The following is a 26,092-nucleotide window of genomic DNA, read 5'->3' as shown; positions in this document are numbered from 1 at the left end:
TCTTTTGCCAAACTGCTCAGTTACAGGGACGTAAACACACCATCATCAGTTGTCAAGGGATGTTGGGGGGACAAACACTAACACACACACACACACACACACACACACACACACATATGTATACATACATATATACGACGGGCTTCTTTCAGTTTCCGTCTACCAAATCCACTCACAAGGCTTTGGTCAGCCCGAGGCTATAGTAGAAGACACTTGTCCAAGGTGCCACGCAGTGGGGCTGAACTTGCAACCATATGGTTGGTAAGCAAGCTACTTACCACACAGCCACTCCTGCGCCTACGAGCCTATTAATGATCTCACTATATTTCTTGCGCTTCTGTACTTCCATACTAGACACCGATTACACTGTCATAGTTTATGCTTTTATGTTTGTTTGTTCATCCTCTTTTCATCTTTAGCTGCTTGGATTAGAATTCATTTGAAGTTGGATTTTATGGCCAGATGCTCTTCCAGTTGCCATTCCTTACTTGTCTTCTTAAGTGTAAGGGATTTTATGTTAGACATCTCTGACATGACAGAGTGACTAGTCATAAAGCTCATAAGTATTGTCAGCATTATTGCCATTTTGCTCAAGCAGAGAGAGATGTTCACATACATATGCACACACTTCACACTTGCATGAGTGTGTGTGTGTGTGTGTGTGTGTATTCTTTTATTCTCTTACTTGTTTCAGTCATTCGACTGCAGTCATGCTGGAGCACTGCCTTCAGTCAAACAAATTGACCCCAGGACTTATTCCATTCTTTGTAAGCCTAGTACTTATTCTATTGGTCTGTTTTGCTGAACTGCTAAGTTACGGGAGTGTAAACACATCAAGTGATGGTGGGGGAGACAAACACACACACACACACATCTGATAGGCTTCTTTCAGTTTCCATCTGCCTAATCCTCTCACAAGGCTTGAGTTGGCCCGAAGCTATAGCAGAAGGCACTTGCCCAAGGTGCCATGAAGTGGGACTGAACCTGGAACCATGTGGTTGGAAAGCAGTTCATTTTCCATGCTGGAAAATATATATGGCCATCATCATCATTTTGATGTCCACTTTTCCATGCTTGTCAGGTGAAATTTGCTGAGGGAGATTTTTACTAAAGTAGGACACCCCACCTGTCACCAACCTTCACCTGTTTCCAAGCAGTTTACTGACTCTGACCATTGATATCTACTAAACAAATGCAACCAACAAGGGAGCCTTTCCATCATTGTTTGACCTGCATGATTTAATGAAACATTTGAATATATATATGCAATTATTCTAAAGCTGAAAACAAATGCTTTTAGCTGTTGAGAGATGTGGATTCTATAATCAAAACTAAATTCAAAAGTTTTCTTCCTTACTTGCTTCGTAAAATAAAACCAGTTTTCAAATCCTCACTGAAACAAGTTTAGAAGTAGAAATGTGTGTGTGTGTGTGTGCATGCATGTGCATGCGTGTGTGTGTGTGTGTGCCTGAGTGCATGCCTGCAACTGCTATTAGTCAAGCCGAGGTCAAGATCAATCATGCGTTGAAGATTTGACCTAGTTTGACCTAGAGATAAAAATAATATTTTTCTATCAATTTTTATATCTTTATATACATTTATACTTACACAAATACATATACTCACATATACATAGCATACATACATACAGTTTCAGGAGTGTTTTGTTGTTTCCCTTTTCTTTGTCATCCCAAAAGCCTATACAATTTCCTTGGGAATTGTGTTTTGTGACTGGGTATAAAACTGTGTTTTAATTGAATTATTTGGTGTCTCTAAAGTGGCAAAAATCTATGGGTATTAATCATAAAAGAGAATCCTTTACATTTTTAAAGAAGGCGCAAGATACCTTTGTATATTGAAAGAGAGCCTCATCATGCTTGATTGCTGGGAGGTGGGGGCTTCCTGTATTGAGTGCTATATACCTTTCCTAGAAGGGTCCTCCAATATCTAGATGCCTAGGGCAATTGCTCCTTCTGCACCCCTATAAATCCAGCCCTGATCAAAGCCAGTGGTGTATGTTGGCAATGGAAATTCTGAACACTTTATATTTTCCACTGCTCAAACATGGAGAGGAACATCCACTCAGAGATGACAGGGCTTCATGTCAAATGGTAAAATATACACAAAAATTACCTTAGAGAAATGCAATCTGTCAGAGCTAAGTCTGTCCCCTGATATACATGTCTGCTGTATTAGATTAAGCTTTGTGTAAAAATTTCAAACACCACTTAAGTGCAAAGTTCGAAACATCAATATTGTGTCTAGAACTGAAAAAGTCTCAGTTCTAGGATCAGTCCTACTGTGTGGCACCTTGGGCAATTGTCTTCTACTATAAACCTTGGAACAACCAAAGCCTTGTGAGTGGCTTTGGTAGATGGAAACTGAAATAATCTCATTCTGTGGTGTGTGTGCGTGTGTGTCTTTGTGTCTGTATTTGTCCCCCCCATCACCACTTGACAACTGGTGTTGGTGTGTTTACATCCCCATAACTTAGTGGTTCAGCAAAACAGACTGATAGAATAAGTACTAGGCTTTAAAAAATGTCCTGGGATCGATTTGTTCAATTAAAAACCCTTCAAGGCGGTGCTCCAGCATGGCTGCAGCCATATGACTGCAACGAATAAAAGAATGAAAGAATATACAGATTTCCAGGTTACTATGAATAAACGAACTATCAAATTAACACTTTTCATTTAAACATGGGACATCTTTTGACTCTTTGCTTGTGTCTGTGTCAACTGCTACATGAAGATAAGTAGCTAAACTGGAGAGTAAGGGTGGTATGAAAAGAAAGAAGAAAGAAGCTCATATCACTGCCACATGAAGACCAAAAGCTAAACTGTTCTGTTGGGGTTTGGAGTGATGAAAATAAAAGAATGGCAACATATATCACTACTCTTCTCTTGTCGCCATTTTCAAGCCTAGCCAGGCGCATGGGCCCGCATTCCCGGTTTCTGTGGTGTATGTGTTCCCCTCAGTTGGACGGGACACCAGTCCATCGCAGCATTACTCAAGAAACAGGAGAGAGAGAGTGAGAGAAAGTTGTGGCGAAAGGGTACAACAGGGGTCACCACCACCCCCTGCCGGAACCTCGTGGAGCTTTTAGGTGTTTTTGCTCAATAAACACACAGAGCACCTGGTCTGGGAATCGAAACCATGATCCTCCGACTGCCAGTCCACTGCCCTAACCACTGGGCCATTGCGCCTCCACTTATATATCACTCCTACATGAATGGAAAGGAGCTACTAAGCTGTTGCATCATGTCTAGCATATTAATTGTTCTAAATTTGTTTATTAAATTAATAAAATGTTAATAAGCACAGTTTATTCATGCATGATTTAAAAACACAGATTAATTGCTATTGTGATAATGTAGGACATAGATTTAGAAAATGATAGTAAAGTTTCCTTTATATTCTTTGGTCCGTTCTGCCTCAATAGCTAGAATTAATCACTGAATTTGTCATACAAAGTGGTATCAAAAAGTTCTTAGACTAGTTATGTTTAATAAAAAATATCTTATTTACCTAAGTTTTAATGTCATCTCCTTTGAAATGGTCATGGTGTGCAACAATACACCGGTTCCAGCATTCCTACCACTTTTGGAATCTGGCTTGGAAGTCGTTTTCTGTGAGTCAAGGACCTTCTGTGAAACGCTCTTGATCTCAAGAATGGTGTTAAAACAGAAAACCTTTGAGCTGCATTTTCATCTTGGAGAAGAGATGGAAGTCTGCTGGTGCTAAATCTGTCAAATAGGGCAGGTGCAGGAGTGATGCCATGTTGTTTTTGGCAAGAAACTCACAAGTGAGGAGAGCTCAGTGACAGAGTGCATTGTCACCGTGAAGAATTCAATTCTTCACCCTCCAGAGATCCGGTTATTTTTGCTAAATGTTCTCCCTCAAATTCTTCAAAACTTCACAGAAGAACTCTCGATTGAAAGTCTAACCCTGGGGGATGAATTTTTGATGCACAATATGAAGACCATGCTGTTGATTGAGCTGCGGTTCAGTTGTGCCTTTTTTGGTCATGGAGATGAAGGGCTCTTCCATAGTGATGACTGCTGCTTTGTCTCAGAGTTGTATCGGTAGCAGACTTCCCAAGTTTAACGCAAAATTTCATGTTGGCTCTTTGTTTCTTCTTCCTGTCCATGACAAAAATCGCAGACTACAGACATACCCATGATTGCAGAACCACAAGTTGCAAAGTAAAAACGATGCCACTTGGCACACTGCCTCATGAAGGTCAATGCTAGCTCTCAATTGCACACACAGCCTTGCACTGCCATCTGTTGGCATGCTTTGGAACTGGTCTGGGAATTCTTTGATACCATGTCGTAATTCTTTCATTCGTTCAGCTTTTTCATTCTGGATACAAGATGTATGTGTGTGTGTATGTTTGCATTTATTTATGTATGTGTGTGTGTATGTTTGCATTTATTTATGTATGTGTGTGTGTGTATGTATGCATTTATTTATGTATGTGTGTGTGTTTATGTATGCATTTATTTATGTATGTGTGTGTGTGTATGTATGCATTTATTTATGTATGTGTGTATGTTTGCATTTATTTATGTATGTGTGTATGTTTGCATTTGTCTGCATATACATCTATGCTTGTGTTCCTGCATGTAAATTATGAAAATGTATGGAAATGGATTTAATCAATGATTCTAATAAATATTTCAGGTTCAGATATGCAGGAAGTCATAGGAACGGCAACAGCCCTTTATTTACTTTCAAATGAAAAGTAAGTAAGAAAAGTTAAATAATTCATTCAATAAATTTGTGTGTGTATCTATGTGCAACTTTACTTGATATGTTTTCTTGAACTCATCTTCTTTGAAAAAATCCTGCAATGGTACATGACAACCAAATCCCTTGAGCATCATCCAGACCCACTTACAACATTCTTGTATCATATTCTCTTTTCGATTCCCAGACCGGGCGTTGTGAGTGTTTATTGAGCGAAAACACCTAAAAGCTCCACGAGGCTCCGGCAGGTGGTGATCCCTGCTGTACTCTTTCACCACAACTTTCTCTCACTCTTTCTTCCTGTTTCTGTTTCTGTTGTACCTGTATTTCAAAGGGCCGGCCTTGTCACTCTCTGTGTCACGCTGAATATCCCCGAGAACTACGTTAAGGGTACACGTGTCTGTGGAGTGCTCAGCCACTTACACGTTAATTTCACGAGCAGGCTGTTCCGTTGATTCGGATCAACCGGAACCCTCATCGTCGTAACCGACGGAGTGCTTCAAAAAAATTCTTATTAAGGGATGAGAAAGACAGGCCTCCCAAATATTGTACGGTACTATTCCATATCTTCTTTCCAGGGTTTCAACTCTCTAGAATTCCATCAGCATTCCCATATTTCTGAAAGCATTGACCCTTAGAATATCCGTTGGATATCAGCCAAACTGGTTGGGAAATTAGTCTGGTGGAGATTATTTCGACATTCTCTCCTATGACATTCTAGTTTCTTCCATCCACTATATTTATATTTCTTATTGTGCTCAGCCACTTACACGTTAATTTCACGAGCAGGCTGTTCCGTTGATTCGGATCAACCGGAACCCTCGTCGTCGTAACCGACGGAGTGCTTCCAAAAAAATTCTTATTAATGATGAGATGAAAGACAGGCCTCCCCAAATATTGTACTGGTACTATTCCATATCCTTCTTTCCCAGGGTTTCAACTCTCTAGAATTCCATCAGCATTCCCATATTTCTGATAAGCATTGACCCTTAGAATATCCAGTTGGATATCAGCCAAACTGGTTGGGAAATTAGTCTGGTGGAGATTATTTCAGACATTTCTCTCCTATGACATTCTAGTTTCTTCCATTCCACTATATTTATATTTCTTATTACTTTTCTCTGATCCTCTAATTAACTTATCATTAGCATACATTCGTTTAATTGTCAATTAACATACATGCTTCTCTTCTAGCTAGATAAGTGTGACAGTTAACATTAGATCTAGCTTTCTGCTGCCTCTTTTCTTTATCTTCATTCTAGGCTTGCCACTCTGTTATCACATCATCATCATGCTATCTACTATTTGGCTGGACTCTGCTCCTGCTCAAAACTTTGCCAGTGACAGGCGTTCATAGATTTTTTAAGAATGCCCATCCACTTCTCATGTAAGGTTCTTTGTTTCATTCATAACTCTAGATGTCTTGATCTTAAAGTCCATGTTGCATTTGAAGATTTCATTCATGTATGTCATAGGGTTCTGGAATCCTTAAGCCCTTTATTTCTTGAGCTGTAGTCACATCACCCATCTCTATCCGTCTTCCAGTTTCTCCTCATTAGGCTCATGCAGAATTTATACCTCATTTCTGTTAATACTGTTTCTGGGACATATTCATCGTTAGGAAGGGCATCCAGCCGTAGAAACACTGCCAGATCAGACTGGGCCTGATGCTGCCTTCTGGCTTCACAGACCCCAGTTGAACCTATTTCTTTATTACCCACAAGGGGCTAAACACAGAGGGAACAAACAAGGACAGACATAGGTATTAAGTCGATTACATCGACCCCAGTGCGTAACTGGTACTTAATTTATCGACCCCGAAGGGATGAAAGGCAAAGTCGACCTCGGCGAAATTTGAACTCACAACGTAACGCAGACGAAATACCGCTAAGCATTTCGCCCGGCGTGCTAACGTTTCTGCCAGCTCGCCGCCAGTTGAACCGTCCAACCCATGCTAGCATGGAAAGCGGATGCTAAATGATGATAATGATGATGATGATGATGTAGTATCTGTTATGTTATCTATCAATAGGCTAAATATTATAATTTTATTTTGTACTTTAGTATTTTGGCTATAAAGATACAGTATAATAGAAAGAGCAAGGTGTGAACTTTTGGCTATGGTGATTAGGGCTCTATTTTGTACTTTAGTATTTTGGCTATAAAGACACAGTATAATAGAAAGAGCAAGGTGTGAACTTTTGACTATGGTGATTCTATCTCATCAATTTCCCAGCCATCATAACTCTTCGAATGACCTACAAAAATATGTTTTATAAAAATCACTTAAGAAATCAGAGTTTGAAGGAAGACAACGTTTATTCAGTCTTCTAACTTTGATGAGTTCTAATTGTGAACTGAAAACTTATACCGGGAAGTAAATAGGGACTGTGTGGTAAGAGCTTGCTTCTCAACCACATGGTTCTGGGTTCCGTTCCACTGCATGGCACGTTAGGCAAGTCTCTTCAATTATAGCCCCAGGCTGACAAAGCCTTGTGAATGGATTTAGTAGACAGAAACTGAAAGAAACAGTGTGTGTGTGTGTGTGTGTGTATATATATTTATTATGTGCAGTGCCACATAAAAGCACACACCACACTCTAATGGCGTTGGAATTAGGAAGGGCATCCAAGTGTAGAAACCCTGCCAAATCAGACTGGAGTCTGGTGCAACTCCCCCAGTTTGCTAGCTCTGATCAAACCATCCAATCCATGCCAGCATTGACGCCGGATGTTAAATATGATGATGATGATGATGATGATGATATATATATATATATGGTTGGCGTTAGGAAGGGCATCCAGCCGTAGAAACTCTGCCAGATCAGACTGGAGCCTAGTGCAGCCTTCTGGCTTCCCAGACCCCGGTCGAACCGTCCAACCCATGCTAGTGCGGAAAACGGACGTTAAACGATGATGATGATATACACATATATGTATATACACATATATATATACATATATATATACATGTATATAATATAATATCTATGTGTGTGTCATTGTATCTGTGTTTGTCCCACAAGCAGTGTTGGTGTGTTTACATCCCTGTAACTTAGCAGTTTCACAAAAGAGACCGTTAGAATAAGTACTAGGCTAAAAAGCCAAAAAAAAAAAGTCCTGCAGTCGATTTGTTTCACTAAAACCCTTCAAAGTGGTGCTCCAGCATGGCTGCATTCAAATGACTGAAACAAGTAAAAAATATATATATATAAAAAAAGGAGCCATAAAACCTTATGTCAAATACAGGTACACTGAGTGTATCAAGTACAATAGGTTACACTTAGAAAATCATGCAGTTAATTTGTAACTGTAGTCAAACTCATGAGAGTTGTTCTGTGGAAACAGATGCAGGATAAATATACTTGGAAGGAACTCAACCACTTTGCCTCCATGAGACCAAATGCTCAAAAGGAACTCAGCCATTTTGCCTCTGTAGGGCCCAATGCTTGAAAGGAACTCAGCCATTTTGCCTCTGCAGGGCCCAATGCTCAAAAGGATCTCAGCCATTTTGCCTCTGCAGGACCCAATGCTTAAACGGTGTTCTTTACATGTCACCAACATGGGTGCCTGTTGTATGACACCAATATAGTCAGTCATGACTACAATTTCACTTGGCTTGATGGATCTTCTCAAGCACAGCATATTGCCAAAGGTCTCGGTCACTAGTCATTGCCTCTGTGAGGCTCAAAGTTTAAAGATCATGCTTCACCACCTCATCCCATGTCTTCCTGGGTCTACTTCTTCCATGGGTTCCTTCCACTGTTTCTTCACACAGCTCTCCTCATCCATCCGTAGTCCATGACCATACCAGGGCAGCCGTCTCGCTTGCACACCACACCTGATGCCTCTTTGACTAACATTTGTCTCAAGATGCTTACAGTTTGCTGAACATGCACACTGACATTGCATGTATCTTCCACATACAAAAGCTAGTTTCCCTATTAATCTTCTTCTGATATTGCTGCACCTTTTATGTGTCCAAAGCTTACACCAGGTGTATCTTATGGAGTTTCTACCTATGCCTTTTCTATAGATCGAGCAGTGATTTGTCTGCCTGAAGGGATTTGTGATTTGTCTGCCTTCCTACTTACTATGATATACTTAGATAACTTAGATATGTTTTGACCAAAGATTGGTCCTGGCCATATCTAACCTAATAGCACTGCCTGATAGGATTAGTTAAATCCTTTTTAAGTCAAGTTTTCTGGTATCACGGTCAATTTGAGTAGGGAGTTCTTGTTGAGTGAGTTGTATCCAGGAATAAGTGGCTTATCCGGTATTCCTTGAAGAAATTGTCCAGATTCCATTTAAAGGTAATGGGATCCTTTTCTTTTTTGATCTGTTTCGAGACAATATTAAAAAGAGCAGGGCCTGTTGAGGAAAAGTAATTGTGTTGCAGTGTGTTTATATGTTGTGATCCTGAATTGGATCAGGGACCTATGGCCTGTGGTCCTATCCTTGGATGAATTTTGAATCTATAATGTATATATTTATGTGTGTCTTTTTGTCTGTGTTTGTCCCCTCTACCATTGCTTGTTAACCAGTGTTTGTGTGTTTGCATCCCTGTAACTTAGTGGTTCGATAAAAAAGACTGATAGAATAAGTACTTGGCTTAAAAAAAGATAAGTCCTGGGGTCAATTTGTTTGACTAAAACTCTTCAAGGCGGGGTCTTAGCATGGTCACAGTCAAATTACTAAAATAAGTAAAAGATGAAGATAATATTGTAGTAAGCTACTTCTTTTAAAAGATCCACTTACCTACCTATCCTCCCACCCATCTACCTATCCTCCCACCCATCTACCTATCCATCCACCTATCAACCAACCAAATCATTGATTGTTTTTACCTTCAGCTCTCACCCAATACACAGGTAGCCTAGACAACTCACAGGCACCGTCTACCTTGGTTTCCTTCATTCAATTACTTCAGAAAAGTAGCTGAATGATTATTTTCTTTCTATCATATTTAAATTCATCAACAGCTTCACAAACTAAATTCACTCTTTAAAAAGGGAATAAATTCATCATAAGATGGCTATATGTTCTTTGAAAAATTTATATGCATTTTGATCTGTTTGACTGTTTCTTTTACTTCAATACTACTTTCTTTTACTTAATTCTTTCCTGCATATATACCTATATTTCAATGAAGTAGAGCATGACTTTTCCCAGGCATACATACAGAAAACAAAGGGTCATGTACCAGTCATTGAATGGGAATGTGTTGAGTCATGTTGAAAATATATGTAGCAAAGTAGTATCATTCACATGAAGAAGCTCCACATCATTCAGTACAAATGGATGCCTATAAATCTATATAAGAATACAGTCAAACAAGATGTAAAAATTGTCATTATCATCATCATTGTCATCTTCATTTTACATCTGCTTTCTATGCTGGCATGGACAGGCCAGGCCTGCCCTCCACTATGAATCAGAGGACCACATCTTGTTCATGTGTTTAGCTTTTGGCATGGTTTCTACAGCTTGGTTCTCTTCTTAACACCGGTGCCAGAGAGGTTGCCATTGATCTCACTGGAGGTTCCTTGCATTTTTTTTCTTTTTATAAAGGAAATTTCCAGAATACCTGTTACTTCATTATTCCTAATTTCAGTAAATCTAATGTGATTGTGGGCCCTGAATGCAGGGGACATATGAAGGCTAGAGAGGAATGAAGCTAGTATGCTCTGTAAGATGTGTAATGTAAGTTTATATGTTCAGCAGAGTGTTAGTGTATTGAGAGAGAAGTTAGGCATAAGAGGAATTAGATGCAGTGTGCAAGAGAGAAGACTGTGCTGGTTTGATCATGTGATGCAGATGGATGCTGACAGCTCTATAAAGAAGTATTGTTCACTCAAAGTTGACGAAACTCATGAAAGAGGGAGACCTAAGGAGATGTAGAATGAAGTACTGAAGGATGACCTGTCAGATGATATGACAAAGGACCAAGATACCTGATGCCTGGTTGTCCTCAAGAAGACCTGTTCTCCATAGAAGAAGTGTCAAGGTCACATTCCTTGGTGAAGAAGATTGGCCTATAAGAGTTGTGTGCTTGGTCAGTGCCATATTAAAAGCGCCCAGCACACACTGTAAAGTGGTTGGCATCCAGCCGCAAAAACCAAGCCAAATCAGACTGGAACCTGATGCAGTTAAAGGGATGCAGTAAGGATGATGATCATGAAGATTGTGTGTGTGTGTGTGTGTATATATATAGGTACTGTAAGTTTAGAGTGAATACTTGATAAGTGTAAGCACCTGTATATGCCAGATAGTGGCAGAGGTGAGAGAATATATCAAACATAAATTAAAAACAGAACACAAAGGATATCGTGGTACGTGTGTTTCTAGCTTTATAAACAATTTGTTATTACATTAGTGTATTATTGATATAAAAGATGGTTTAAAGCTCTCTTCAGCCGCAAACATTGTTAGTCCAAAGATTACATCACAATATAAAAAGTACACGTAGTATTACCCATTATAATAATCTTATGAACCTTTATACAAATATATTTTTTTCAAGGAGATATGATAAACCTATTATAATGGGTAAAAGTGCATGTACTTTTTATTGTGATGGTAATCTTTGGACTAACAATGTTTGCAGTTGAAGAGAGCTTTTAAACCATCTTTTATATCAATAATACACTGATGTAATAATGGATTGTTTATAAAGCTAGAAACACGTGTACTGTGATATCCTTTGTGTTCTGTTTATTATATATATATATATATATATATATATATATATATATATATATATATATATACAGAGAGAGAGAGAGAGATAGCTTCTTACAGAAGCTATATGTTCAATACACAGGCTGCTGTTCACAGCACAGCAAAATACCCAGCTAGAAATACCAACTAATATCTTAGTAATTGCAGAGTACACTACTGAATATGTAAAATGCAACAAGTTGTACATAGATTGCAACATTTGCTTGTTATAAATGCATTAACACATACTTGTCTGTGAAAATCTCATTTATTAAAATGCATTTTGAATATTCTTTTCTATTCTAGGTACAAGGCCTGGAATTTTGGGGGAGGGGGCCCAGTCAATTAGATCGACTCCAGTACGCAACTGGTACTTAATTTATCGACCCCAGTATGCAACTGGTACTTAATTTATCGACCCCGAAAGGATGAAAGGCAAACTCGACCTAGCCAAAATTTGAACTCAGAATGTAAAGACAGACGAAATACCTATTTCTTTACTACCCACAAGGGGCTAAACACAGAGAGGACAAACAAGGACAGACAAACGGATTAAGTCGATTATATCGACCCCAGTACGTAACTGGTACTTAATTTATCGACCCCAAAAAGATAAAAGGCAACGTCGAGTTCGGCGGAATTTGAACTCACAACGTAACGGCAGACGAAATATGGCTATGCATTTTGCCCGGCGTGCTAACGGTTCTGCCAGCTCACCGCCTTAAAGCATTTCAGATATTACCAGAGTGCAGATGTTACTGTTTCTATGAAAACTGTTTAATGGAAACTATGACTAGCTTATGGAGTCAAGAAGCAGTACTTAGCTGTCTGCAGTTATAGATCATCAATAAAATTTTAATGAACATCTTGACCTTCCCAAGTTTATTGAAGAAGCTGAATACTGCAACCCATAAGATCTGGTCATCAAATCTAAGTAGAGACTTCAAACTTGAAATCTTCAAAGCCACAGTCGAACCAATTCTACTATATGGCTCAGAAACCTGGACGTTATCAAAGAAGCTTGAGAGGCGGTTGGATGGAACCTACACTCGCCTCCTTATGAGAGCTCAAAATCTCTCGTGGAAGCGCCATCCAACCAAAATGCAAATATATGGGAAACTACCACCTGTGTCATCTCTTGTGAAAGGTAGGAGAGTCCAGTTTGCTGGACATTGTTGTAGAGCTGAAAAAGAAGTAATTTCTACTCTTCTCCTCTGGAAGCCATCTACTCGCAATACCAGAGGGTGCACACTCTCCTACCCTGATGTAATCTCCAGGGATACAGGCATCCAGCAACAGGACCTCCGTAATGCCATGATGGACCGTGAAGTCTGGCGTAGCATGGTAAATTCCATTGTCTCGACCACGGTCGAACAATGATGATGATGATGCAACCCATTTCATCTTACCTACACCAATGTTTATTGATCCATTCTTCCCCCCTACTCTAATCCCTGTCTATCCATTCTCACCACATGACACTGTCCATTCATCCATCATCACTACACTTAGTATGTCCCTGCAACCATCCCTTCATCCTCACTACACAATCCACCCATCTATTCAGCCATGCAATCTCATTACTCTACTGTCCATCCTGCCATCCAACTCCAGTTTTTCTATGTTTTTCATCCATATTCATCAAAATGCATTGTCCATCCATCTATTCTTGCTACTTCGTCCATCCTTCCATCTCTCCAATCATCCATTCATCCATCTAACTATCCATCCTTCCTTCCTTTGTACCTCACTATTCTGTGCATCTCATGTAAAATTATTCAGTCTATGGTTAGAGCTAGTTAAAGGTAAAATATTGGATGAATATATTTTCTTACATTGTTAAGTGGCTTTTATTATATCCTTATTGCTTCAACCCATGCCGGCATGGAAAACAGACATTAAATGATGATGATGATGATGATGATACCTTACTTTGTTACCATATTTCTGATACCAATTTGTTACCATATTTCTGTTGAGATTCTCTGTGTTTCTTTCAATTAATTTTAAATATAACAAAGAATTTAGCTAGTGTTGGGAACATAAATTGTGACTAAGGTTTGGTGAAAGATTTTAATTCAGAACTTTTGAAAACAAGACATTTGTACTACTAGAGGTAGTTTCAACTAGGCTGGTATTGAAAGGGTTAAATTTTAATGCTTCAAATAAGCTACAAGATCTTAAATCTTGTTAATTTATTCTTTCAATTATTTCTATTGCCTTATTTCTTTCCAGACTTCCTCTCTACGCTGGAGTTCTTATAACCATTGTTGACACTTTCACATTTCTTCTACTTGACAAATATGGTCTAAGGAAGCTGGAAGCATTTTTCGGCCTTCTAATCACAGTAATGGCAATAATGTTTGGATATGAGGTAAGAAATATTTGTTTGAATTTTAATTTGTGTTACAGCTTTCATGATGTTTTTTTTTTTAACATCTGTTTCTTCCATGCTGACATGGGTTGGATGGATCTGCAATACAGCATCTCTTTTTGCATCACAATTCTGCTTCATCTCTATGCTTTCTTCTAAAATTTTTCTTTCATTTATCGTTGAATTGGATTGCGTACGTTTAGTCCCCTGCAGGATGAAGGCCCTATCATCTTCTCTCCACCAACATGGTCTGCTGTGAAGGCCGTAAGTTTGAGATCATACTGGTTTAATGGGCCTACTCTTGTCACACTGGCTCGACATGGCTTTGCAGAAGGGTGCAGTTTTTTTATACTCTTACCCAGTACTTGACTGGTACTTACTTTATCAACCCCAAAAGGATGAAAGGCAAAGTTGACAATGGTAGAATTTGAACTCAGAACACAAGAACAGACAAAATACTGTTAAGCATTTCTCCTGGTGTGCTAACAATTCTGCCAGCTCACCGCTTTATCATTACCATATATTCTCTGCTGTTTATTTGTAAGGGCCAACAAATACTCTAATATCCAGTCTATATTCTGTCTCAAATACCAGCTAATATTCAGACATCAGTCAATACTCACACATAAGGTACAGATATGGGTGTATAGTAAAGAAGTTCACTTAACAACCTTGTGGTTTCAGATTCAGTCTCATGGCACCTTGGGCAAGTATCTTTAATGACAGCTCTTGGGACAGCCAAAGCCATGTGGGTGCATTTTATAGAATGAAACAGGTGCAGACGTGGCTGTATGATTAAGAAGTTCACTTCTCAACCACCTGGTTTTGGGTTCAGTCCCACTACATGACACCTTGGGCAAAGAATCTTCCACTGTATCTCCAGGCCAAGTCTTATGAGTGGATTTGGTTGACAGAAACTGAGAGATGTTCACCATATCTAGAATTCTAGGTATTACTCTATTATCAATTCACATACGGTTAAGATTGGTTTTTCCAACACAAAAAATCTCTTACAAATTATCTCTTCACATAACAACCTGTTAAATATTAATACATTTACTAATACTAACATTAATTTAGCTAATACCATCCATCCCTCTAAAAATATTGATAACAAGGTTATTGTATCTGAAGTCAATTCCAACAGAATTAAGTTTATGTCAAGTAACTCTAAAATTAAAAATTCTATATACCAGTGTAAAATCAGTACTCATAATAAAGTACGATTTTACATTGGAAGCACGTTGTTACAGTTATCTAAAAAAATTTCTATCCATTACTCAACATTTAGGGATAGGAATAAACGTAACAGTATAGGGCTCAGTAAATTAATTTGGGATCTAAAAGACCACAATGAACAATTTAATTTAGATTGGTTGATTCTCTTAATCCCGATACCTTATGACAAAGGCAAGGAATTCTGTCTTCTCTGTAATTCTGAACTAGTTTTCTTTGTTTTTCTAAAAATCCCCTAGTAAGCACGGTTATAGAGCGTGCATACCGATGTAAACATTGGCAAAAACATGCCTTTAGTTCATATAAGTAATCTCTATAATTATATATAATTTAAACATTAATTTTCTATTTATATTTAACATTCACAACAAAAATTTCCCTCCTCTTTCTATAGGCTACTTCTGGCATTATATCATATAATGTTTTTCAAACAATATTAATAACATTCAGTAAATCACTATACATATCCATCATTTTCTGTTAAAATGTCTTACTGACGAGTTTCATTTCTTCACTTCCCTGAAGAGAAGATTACATTGTTTTAGACCATTTATTCCTTTGGAATAATATCAGTGAAATCTTCGAAACATGTGTCGGAAGTAAAAGTATTTGAATTATACATTTATTTATTTATACATATGTGTGTGTGTGTGTGTGTGTGTGTGAGAGAGAGAGAGAGAGAGAGATGATTCAACATTTTACTTTTCATTTCACCTTTATATCTTCAGTATGGTGCTGCAGCTCCAAACCAGGGAGAAATTTTGAAAGGCCTGTTTATTCCTTATTGTAGTGGCTGTGGTCCTACACAGTTGATTCAAGCTGTTGGTATTATTGGTGCTATTATCATGCCTCATAACATTTACCTGCATTCTGCATTGGTTAAGGTAAGTTGACTTTGTTATGCTGTAGACAGTTGCAGTTGAATACCTGACATTATGTTTCATGTTATTTTAGTGGGTGATAGAGAAATTCCCACAACCTTGGCAGTTGGCATGGTGGCATTTCTTAAAAAGATGTGTCACCATTCGCAGTGTTATGTGGAACGACATACAAGCATACCTCAACTTATGTCAGTAATTCATTCCAAGACATGCGACTTTGCTCAGAAACAATATAACACGAAAAAGCATTTAAAAGATTTATTAGCTCATATTTGTTTTGATAAATGTTTTGTCCATATTTTCACATGTATTTCATTTGATTTTCCACTTCAGTATTAATATTTAGGTGTATTTAAAAAAAATTTATGCTTTTAAATACTGAGACCAACAATAAGTCAGATAAGTCAACTGAAATTGAGGTTTGTTTTTTTTTCCATTAATTTCTGTAAAAAAATGATATAAAGTTGAAAAAATCGTCATTTAAAAGTTGAGGTGGCAAGCTGGCAGAATTGTTAGCACACTGGACAAAATGCTCAGCAGTATTTTTAAAATGGCGGTGCCCCAGCATGGCCACAGCTCGTGAGCTGAAACTAGAATCAATCATTTAAAAGTTGAGGAATGCCTGTACATGGAATTAAGGGCCCTGTCCCAGACACACAAAAACCTGTTGCTGGTATATATAGTATGAGAGCTATAAATTACTAGCTTGGTCTTCTATTTACTTGGCCCTTTCATCTGTAATATAAAAGCTAAAGTCCTACATTGATTGGCATGATTTAGTGGTTTATAAGGTTGAAAGCCTTTTTGTGCAGCAAGCAAAAGGGTCCTGGTGGTGACCCCCTTCGGTCAGACACTGACCATGGGTTTGCACCTAGAGAGTTACTCTCTAAGGCACAAGTCTGGAGGTTGTTTCATGGAAGACCAGCAGTCGCCCATGCATACCGGCCTCCCCTCTCCACGTCACCGATGTTGTCCAAGGGAAAGGCAAGGGCCGATACAGCTTGGCACCTGTGACGTCGCAACTCATTTCTACAGCTGAGTGAACTGGAGCAACGTGAAATAAAGTGCCTTGCTCAAGAACACAACACACGCCCGGTCCGGGATTCGAGCTCACAACCTCACGATCGTAAGCTCGATGCTCTAGCCACTGAGCCACGCGCCTTCATCGATAAAATGAACTTTTGGCCCATTTGTTTGCTTAATTAATTCATTAGAGTTGCTACAAATGTGAATAGAAATCCAAACTGAGGGAATGGAACTAGTAAAATGCATACTACATATGTTTATTAGCCAGCTGAACCTCTGATGTAATAGTTATGCAATGATAAGCGCTCAAAATAGCTAATCTTCAGTATGAAGGTAAATCCAGCCTGATGATTAGCTAAGCCGAGCACCCTTTATTGCATAACTATTACATCAGAGATTCAGATACCTAAAAAACATGTAGCATGGAGTTATATATATGTATATATATACATAATTTTTTTCCATTAATCTTTCCTGAATCACCTTCCCTCTTTTATCACTCTAGTCCCCCATTTGATTAAGACAGGTTGCCCCTGGGAGCTCTTCTATGCTGATGACCTGGCCCTCATAGCAAAATCACTACCAGAACTAGAGAAGAAATTTCAGGTGTGGAAACAAGGTTTAGAATTGAAGGGCCTTAGAGTCAATGTCGCAAAAACCAAGGTCCTAGTAAGTAGGAAGGCAAACACATCACACACTCCTAGCCAAAGATAAACCCCTATACTTGGCTTTTGTTGACTTGGAGATAGCCTTTGATAGGGCCCCTCGATACCTTATCTGGTAGGTGCTGCGGAAACTTGGGATTGATGAGTGGTTAATAAGAGCTGTACAGGGATGCTGTTAGTAAGGTAAGGATCGGCAATGAATATAGTGAAGAATTTTGGGTAGAAGTAAGGGTTCACCGAGGATCAGCCCATAGCCCTCTTTTATTCATCATAGTCCTCCAGACAATAACAGAGAATTTCAGGACAGGTTGCCCCTGGGAGCTTCTCTATGCTGATGACCTTGCTCTCATAGTGGAATCACTACCAGAACTAGAGAAGAAATTTCAGGTGTGGAAGCAAGGTTTACAATCGAAGGGCCTTAGAGTCAATGTTGCAGAAGCCAAAGTCCTAGTAAGTAGGAAGGCGAACACATCACACACTCCTTCAGGTAGATGGCCCTGCTCGATCTGTAGAAAAGATGTAGGTAGAAACTCCATAAGATGTACCCAGTGTAAACTATGGACACATAAGAGGTGCAGCAACATCAGAGGAAGATTAACTGGAAAGATAGCTTTCAAGTGCAGCAGATGCACAGGGGCAATAAACACCACAGATCCTCAGATGACAGATTTCATCACATGCCAGAAGTAGTTGATAGCTTCCGTTACCTAGGTGACCAAGTTTGTAGTAGGGGGTGGATGCTCAGAGAGCATTACCAGTAGAATAAGAATAGCCTGGGCAAAGTTCAGAAAGCTTCTACCCCCAACTGGTGACAAAGGGCCTCTCACTCGGAGTGAAAGGTAGTTTGTACGATGCATGTGTATAAACTGCCATACTTCATGGCACTGAAACATGGGCTGTGACTGCAGAGGGCGTGTGTAGGCTGGAAAGAAATGAAGCTAGTATGATCTGCTGGATATGTAATGTCAGTGTGCACACACTACAGAGTGTGAGGGACATAAGAAGCATCAGATGTTGCATGCAAGAGAGACGTCTGCCCTGGTATGGTCATGGACTACGGATGGATGAGGAGAGCTCTGTGAAGAAGTGCCACTCTCAAACAGTGGAAGGAACCCAGGAATAAGGACACGGGATAAGGTGGTGAAGCATGACCTTTGAATGTTGGGCCTCACAGGCAATGACAAAAGACCGAGACCTCTGGAGATATGCTGTGCCTGAGAAAAGCTGGCAAATAAAATGAGATCACAGCTGTAGCCTATGACAGTGTTGCATAACCATCCCACCCGACTCAAAAAGTACCTCTGGATCATAGGGTGACATGCCGTGCTTGAGGAGACCTACTGAGTCAAGTACATCAACATCAACATCAAACCACAATCAAATGGAAATTGTAGTTGTGACTGATGCCAGTCCCCTCGCTCCGACTGGCCCCTGTGCCGGTGGCATGTAAAATGCATCATCCGAATGTAGTTGATACCAGCACCGCCTTTACTGGCTCCCATGCTGGTGGCATGTAAAAGCACCATCCAAACATGGTTGATGCCAGCCCCCTCTGGCCCCTGTGCTGGTGGCACATAAAAAGTACCCACTACACTCTCGGAGTGGTTGGCGTTAGGAAAGGCATCTAGCTGTAACAACACTGCCAGATCAGACTGGAGTCTGGTGCAGCCTCCTGGCTTCCCAGACCCTAATCGAACCTATTTCTTTACTACCCACAAGGGGCTAAACACAGAAGGGACAGACAAACTGAATAAGTCGATTATATCGACCCCAGTGCGTAACTGGTACTTATTTAATCGACCCCGAAAGGATGAAAGGCAAAGTCGACCTCGGCAGAATTTGAACTCAGAACGTAACGGCAGACGAAATACCGCTAAGCATTTCGCCCGGCGTGCTAACGGTTCTGCCAGCTCGCCGCCTTTCGAACCATCGAACCATCTAACCCATGCCAGCATGGAAAACGGACTTTAAATGATGGTGGTGGTGACTATTATTATTATTATTATTACTCTCTCACCATGGTTTTCTCTGCCATCACTCTCTCTTCTGTTTGCCCTGTTGGTCATGTCGCCTTTGCACAAATGGCAGCGACATAGTATAGAGAACATTCCTTAGTCTTGTAATCTCTCTAGTACAAGTGCTATGATAAAATGCTTCCAACACACTCTGTAAAGTGTTTGGTATTGAGAAGGGAAACCATACCAAAAAGTGAAATAAACAAGCAAGATGTTACCCCTTGAACCATCTTGAGTGTAGTAACTCTGAAATACTCAAACCGTGACAAATCATCCATCCAATAGCAGCAGGGAAACATCAGTGTAAAAGTACCTTACTACAATTACTCTTTTACTCATTTCAGTCATTTGACTGTGGCCATGCTGGAGCACCACCTTTCAGTTAGGCAAATCGACCCCAGGACTTATTCTTTGTAAGCCTAGTACTTATTCTATCGGTCTCTTATGCCGAACCGCTAATTTACGGGGACGTAAACACACCAGCATCAGTTGTTAAGCAATGTTGGGGAGACAAACACAGGTACACAAACACACATACATTTATATATATATATACATACATATGTATGTATGTATACGACAAGCTTCTTTCAGTTTCCATCTACCAAATCCACTCACAAGGCTTTGGTCAGCCCGGGGCTATAGCAGAAGACACTTGCCCAAAGTGTGTCACGCAGTGGGAATGAACCCGGAACCATGTGGTTGGTAAGCAAGCTACTTACCACGCAGCCACTCCTGCGTCTATGCTGCTGAAGTTGCAACAGCCTTAACAAGATTTAAAACTGAGAGGTGTGAAACTAATAACCGCATGGCACTTGGTACTCAACTATTTCTAACAGTTTACTATTGCCAGTTCATTGTTATTTTTAACGGGTGTTGTTGTAACCCTTTTAATATTTTGGTGTCCTTTTTTTTTTTTTGTTTTTGTTTTTTCCAGTCCCGTGATATTGACAGAAGCAACAAGAAAAAAGTAAAAGAAGCCAACATGTATTATTTCGTTGAAGCTGCGATTGCACTGTTTGTATCGTTCCTCATCAATTTGTTTGTCGTGTCCGTCTTTGCTGAAGGTTTCAGTCAAAGGGACGGTAACACAACAGTGGTAAGTGTAACCAGCAAATGTTGGAGTTTTTTTTCATCTCTACCTCAAGAGCTTCTTTTACTTCTTCCAGTCATTTGACTGCGGCCATGCTGGAGCACCGCCTTTAGTCGAGCAAATCGACCCCGAGACTTATTCTTTGTAAGCCCAGTACTTATTCTATCGGTCTCTTTTTGCCGAACCGCTAAGTGACGGGGACGCAAACACACCAGCATCGGTTGTCAAGCAATGCTAGGGGTACAAATACAGACACACAAACAAACACACATACATATATATATATATACATATATACGACAGGCTTCTTTCAGTTTCCGTCTACCAAATCCACTCACAAGGCTTTGGTCGGCCTGGGGCTATAGTAGAAGACACTTGCTCAAGATGTCACGCAGTGGGACTGAACCCGGAACCATGTGGTTAGTTAGCAAGCTACTTACCACACAGCCACTCCTGCGCCTGTGACAAGGCTATCTAACTTCTATTTCAAATCATCATCATTTTCCATGTTGACATAGGTTTCGACGGTTTGACCGGAATATTTTTCATTAGGTCCATGGAGTGGATTGTCACATTCATCGCCGTCACTGTCGGTGGCGGCGGCAGTGGCGATTAATACTGCTGTTGATTTATTTCAGATGGGGTTTTTCTGCCCACCAACTCCTAAACTATTTCCATTCCACTTAGTGAAGTTTCTGTGTGATAACCCCTTTTGCTTCATACTGGCCATGTTGCAGGTGTAAGGGACCTGGCCGTAATGAAGAGATGATATGGACACATTGTTGGCAAAAGATAATACAGACATGCAATATGTTGATAGACACAAACAGATGACAAATTATTCTGTGTACAAAATAGATGACGGCTGACTTAGCAGTAGAAGCACCATGATAGTTTCTGTTGTACTGTACTAACCAGAAGGTGCGTAGCTGGCGAGCTGGCAGAAACGTTAGCATGTCAGGCGAAATGCTTAGCGGTATTTCGTCTGCCGTTACGTTCTGAGTTCAAATTCCGCCGAGGTCGACTTAGCCTTTCATCCTTTCAGGGTCGATAAATTAAGTACCAGTTATGCACTGGGGTCGATGTAATCGACTTAATACCTTTATTTGTCCTTGTTTGTCCCTTCTGTGTTTAGCCCCTTGTGGGTAGTAAAGAAATAGGTATTTTGTCTGTCTTTATGTTCTGAGTTCAAATTCCGACAAGGTCGACTTTGCCTTTCATCCTTTCAGGGTCGATAAATTAAGTACCAGTTACGCACTGGGGTTGATGTAATCGACTTAATACCTTTGTCTGTCCTTGTTTGTCCCCTCTGTGTTTAGCCCCTTGTGGTCAATAAAGAAATAAGAAGGTGTGTAGCTTTAGTGATTAGGGTATTTGGCTCACAATTGTAAGGTTGTGAATTTGATTCCTGATGGCCAGTTGTGTCCTTGAGCAAGACACTTTATTTCATGTTGCTCCACTCCACTCAGCTGGTAAAATTGAGTGGTACCTGTAATTCATAGGGCCAGCCTTGTCACATTCTGTGTCAGGCTGAATCTCCCTGATAACTATCTTAAGGGTTACGTGTGTCTGTGGAGTGCTCAGCCACTCATGTGTTAATTGCATGAGCAGGCTGTTCCGTTATCAGATCAACTGGAACTTTTGTCATCATAACTGAGTGTCATTATAGTAACTGGAAAAAGTTTGAAATATGTTGGGCATTTTCTCATAGGACTATGACTCTATGCTTTGCTGGATGTGCAATGTCAGTGTGCATGTTCAACAGTGTAAGCATCTTGAATGAAAAGTTAGGCATAAGAGGCATCAGATGAGGTGTGCAAGAGAGACGACTGCGCTGGTATGGTCGTGTAATGCATGTGGATGCAGACAGCTGTGTAAAAAAAGTGCCAATCTCTAATTGTGGAGGGAACCTGTGGTAGATCCAGGAAGACATGGGATGAGGTGGTGAAGCATGACCTACAAACTTTGAGCCTGACAGAGGCAATGACTGTGACAGACCTTTGGTGATTTGCTGGGCTTAAGAAGACCCATGCTGGTGGCATGTAAAGAACTTCTTTTGAACGTTGGGTCTCATGGAGGCAAAGGGGCTGAATTCCTTTCAAGCATTGGGCTTCACAGAAGCAAAGTGGCTGAAATTCTTTTGAGTGTTGGGCCTCATGGGAGCAAAGGGGCTGAATTCCTTTCAAGCATTGGGCTTCACAGAAGCAAAGTGGCTGAAATTCTTTTGAGTGTTGGGCCTCATGGGAGCAAAGGGGCTGAATTCCTTTCAAGCATTGGGCTTCACAGAAGCAAAGTGGCTGAAATTCTTTTGAGTGTTGGGCCTCATGGGAGCAAAGTGGCTGAGTTCCTATCAAGTGTTGGGCCTCAAGGAGGCAATGACCGAGACCTTTGGCATTATGTCATGCTTGAGAAGAAGACCCATCAAGCTGAGCAAAATTGCAGTCATGGAAGATACCAGTGTCACGCAAACTAACACCTGTGCTGGTGGCGCATAAACGCACCCCAGCATCACAAAAATGGCACTTGTGCCGGTGGCACATAAAAGCACTCATTACACTCTCGGAGTGGTTGGCGTTAGGAAGGGCATCCAGCCATAGAAGACCATACCGAATCAGACTGGAACCTGGTGCAGCCTTCCAGTGTGCCAGCCCAATCAAACCGTCCAACTCATCCATGCCAGCATGGACAATGATTGTTAAATAATGATGATTTCTGTGAAGTTTGTCAGGTTATATGAATAACTATACTATAACTAACAAAAATTGATATCATCAGCCATTGACTCCATAACAGTTAGAACTCCTCTTTACATTGTTCTAAACACCTTGAAAAAGATCTACGAGGGTTTCTGAAAGTTCCTGGCTTTGGGTAAAAGAAAATACAGAAGGATCAGTTGATTATGATTTTATTCAACAAAAGGTACCATCCGAATTGTGGCCGAAGCCAGTGCCGCCTTGACTGGCTTCCGTGCAGGTGGCACGTAAAATGCACCAATCTGACCGTGGCCGATGCCAGCCTCACCTGGCACCAGTGCAGGTGGCACGTAAAAAGCACCCACTACACTCACGGAGTGGTTGGCGTTAGGAAGGGCATCCAGCTGTAGAAACATTGCCAGATAAGACTGGAGCCTGGTGCAGCCTTCTGGCTTCCCAGATCCCTGGTCGAACCGTCCAACCCATGCCAGCATGGAGAACGGACATTAAACGATGATGATGATGATGATGATTCCCCTCTCAGATTCACACACTTATTGCAGCGGTCCTTCAGTTTTTCTAAGCCCTGTAAAAGAAAGAAGGTTGGGCCTCCAACCAAGTCTTTCACAAGACCCTTAAAACCAGGAACTTTTCTGCTCTCCACTTGTATGACACAAAACAACACACTCTCCTTTTCTTTACATCATGGGTTTTCTAACTATCCCACTGTGGGGATATTTAGTTTTCTACATTTAAGGGTCAGATTTTGCTGTTTTAAAAATAACTTGTTATAAAAGTCCACTACAATCAATCAAGCAAAAATTCACTAAGCCCTTCTGTATATGCTAAACAATTACATACATACATACATACATACATACACACATACATACACACACATACATACACACACATGCATACATACATGCATACTCTATGATTGTTTTAAAAATAATTCTATTGAAAATATTTAATTTTTCTATTTCAGTATGAAGAATGTATACAACATGATATTGCATATGCTCATGAATTTAATGTGAGTACTTGCTTTAATTTTATATATGAGTAGCAGTATCGCCTGGCGTTGCTCGGGTTTGTAAGGGAAATAACTATATAAGCATTTTTAGAGAGTTATAGCCAAAAAATGCATTAAAAATGGAAAAAAAACGATGGTAAATTTTTTTTAAATCGTTGACTCATCGTAGACATTTTTAGAGAGTTACTTCCCTTATATAATAGCGAAAAAATGCATTAAAATGGAAAAAAATGATGGTAAATTTTTTTTTAAATCGTAGACTCATCGTAGACGCGCGCTAATACCCAGAAGGGCTCGATATGAATCACGACTATAAGATACCCGGTTTTGGTTAAACTGCACCGCAAAATGTGGGAGTAGTTAGGAATCTAAATCGTAGGAAACAGACACTCACACAACCTCACTTTTATATATAAAGATGCACAATAGCTGTAAGGTTTAGGCAGCTTTATGCAAAGTTGAATTTGAACAATGCTACAGTAAATGTGCCATGACCATCTAATAATGACTCCATTCAGAAGATTGGCATAATACATATATGTGCCAGTGGGGAAAGAGAAGAGACACAAGCGAGTAGAATGTTTGGTTAACGTGTACGTCTCTGTGTGTGGGTACATACCCTCTTTTATCTTTAATGCTGGAGGTACATAGACTCGAGGTTGATTTGGTGTTGGAAGAAAAATGTGTAGCGAAACATACTGGAAAAATTATATCATTTTGCAAGGGGAAGTGAAGTTATTTCCCATAGATTTAGTGTTAGTCGTAGGTGAAGTAGCCTCTGTGTGTGTGTGTGTGTGTGTGTGTGTTAAAAAGATATGTATAAAGAAAATTACATCTTTATTATAGATCTCATCTTATAAAACCAACAATTGTCAAATACTCTGAATTTTGAGAAATTCTGCCAAAAGATATTTGGATTTACCTGTCATGCATGAGGATTTACCTGGGATCTATATACTACTTAGATTTACTGGTATATATATACATATATGTGGAGGCGCAATGGCCTAGTGGTTAGGGCAGCGGACTCGCGGTCGCAGGATCGCGGTTTCGATTCCCAGACCGGGCGTTGTGTGTGTTTATTGAGCGAAAACACCTAAAAGCTCCACAAGGCTCCGGCGGGGGATGGTGGTGATCCCTGCTGTAATCTTTCACCACTCTTTCTTCTGTTGGCCTGCTCGCTTAGCCAGCGGGGTGGCGTCATTCGAAGGCTAAAACAATGCGAACGCATTGTGACCAGCGATGTGTAACTACATCTGATGGACTGGTCGGTCACGTGATGGTGATATATATATACATACATACATACATATATATATATATATATATATATATATACATACACATATATGTATCTTCATCATCATCATCATCATTGTTTTAATGTTCGATTTCCCATGGTTGTGTAGGTCAGATGGAGTTTATTGAGTCAGATTTTCTAATGAATTACATTCATTTATTACAATCTTGTGATGTCAAGGCAAGAGGACACAATCATACTTCCATAAACCTGAAAATAAAGACAGCTTGACTATGATTAGAACTGCAAGCATATAATGAAATTCAGCTTGGCTAATATATGTGTATCCAAGATTCTGG

At 39.9% G+C, this 26,092-nt stretch overlaps 1 protein-coding gene across 4 annotated transcripts in view; it reads left to right on the top strand.

The window, feature by feature from the left end:
* LOC115211821 (natural resistance-associated macrophage protein 2) overlaps positions 1-26,092 on the top strand; it is an 84,241-nt gene that overhangs the window by 34,981 nt on the left and 23,168 nt on the right. For all 4 annotated transcript variants that reach the window (XM_029780532.2, XM_036500599.1, XM_029780539.2 and 1 more), the window contains 5 exons: positions 4,687-4,747; positions 13,710-13,848; positions 15,813-15,968; positions 20,609-20,770; positions 24,446-24,493. In XM_029780532.2, coding sequence (XP_029636392.1) covers positions 4,687-4,747; positions 13,710-13,848; positions 15,813-15,968; positions 20,609-20,770; positions 24,446-24,493 — 566 coding nt within the window. The remainder of the gene's footprint in view (positions 1-4,686; positions 4,748-13,709; positions 13,849-15,812; positions 15,969-20,608; positions 20,771-24,445; positions 24,494-26,092) is intronic.

This window comes from Octopus sinensis, linkage group LG1 (assembly GCF_006345805.1).
Source record: "Octopus sinensis linkage group LG1, ASM634580v1, whole genome shotgun sequence".
NCBI lineage: Eukaryota > Metazoa > Mollusca > Cephalopoda > Octopoda > Octopodidae > Octopus > Octopus sinensis.
The sequence above is the reverse complement of the archived record's forward strand: the minus strand, read 5'-3'. Positions and strand labels throughout refer to the sequence as shown.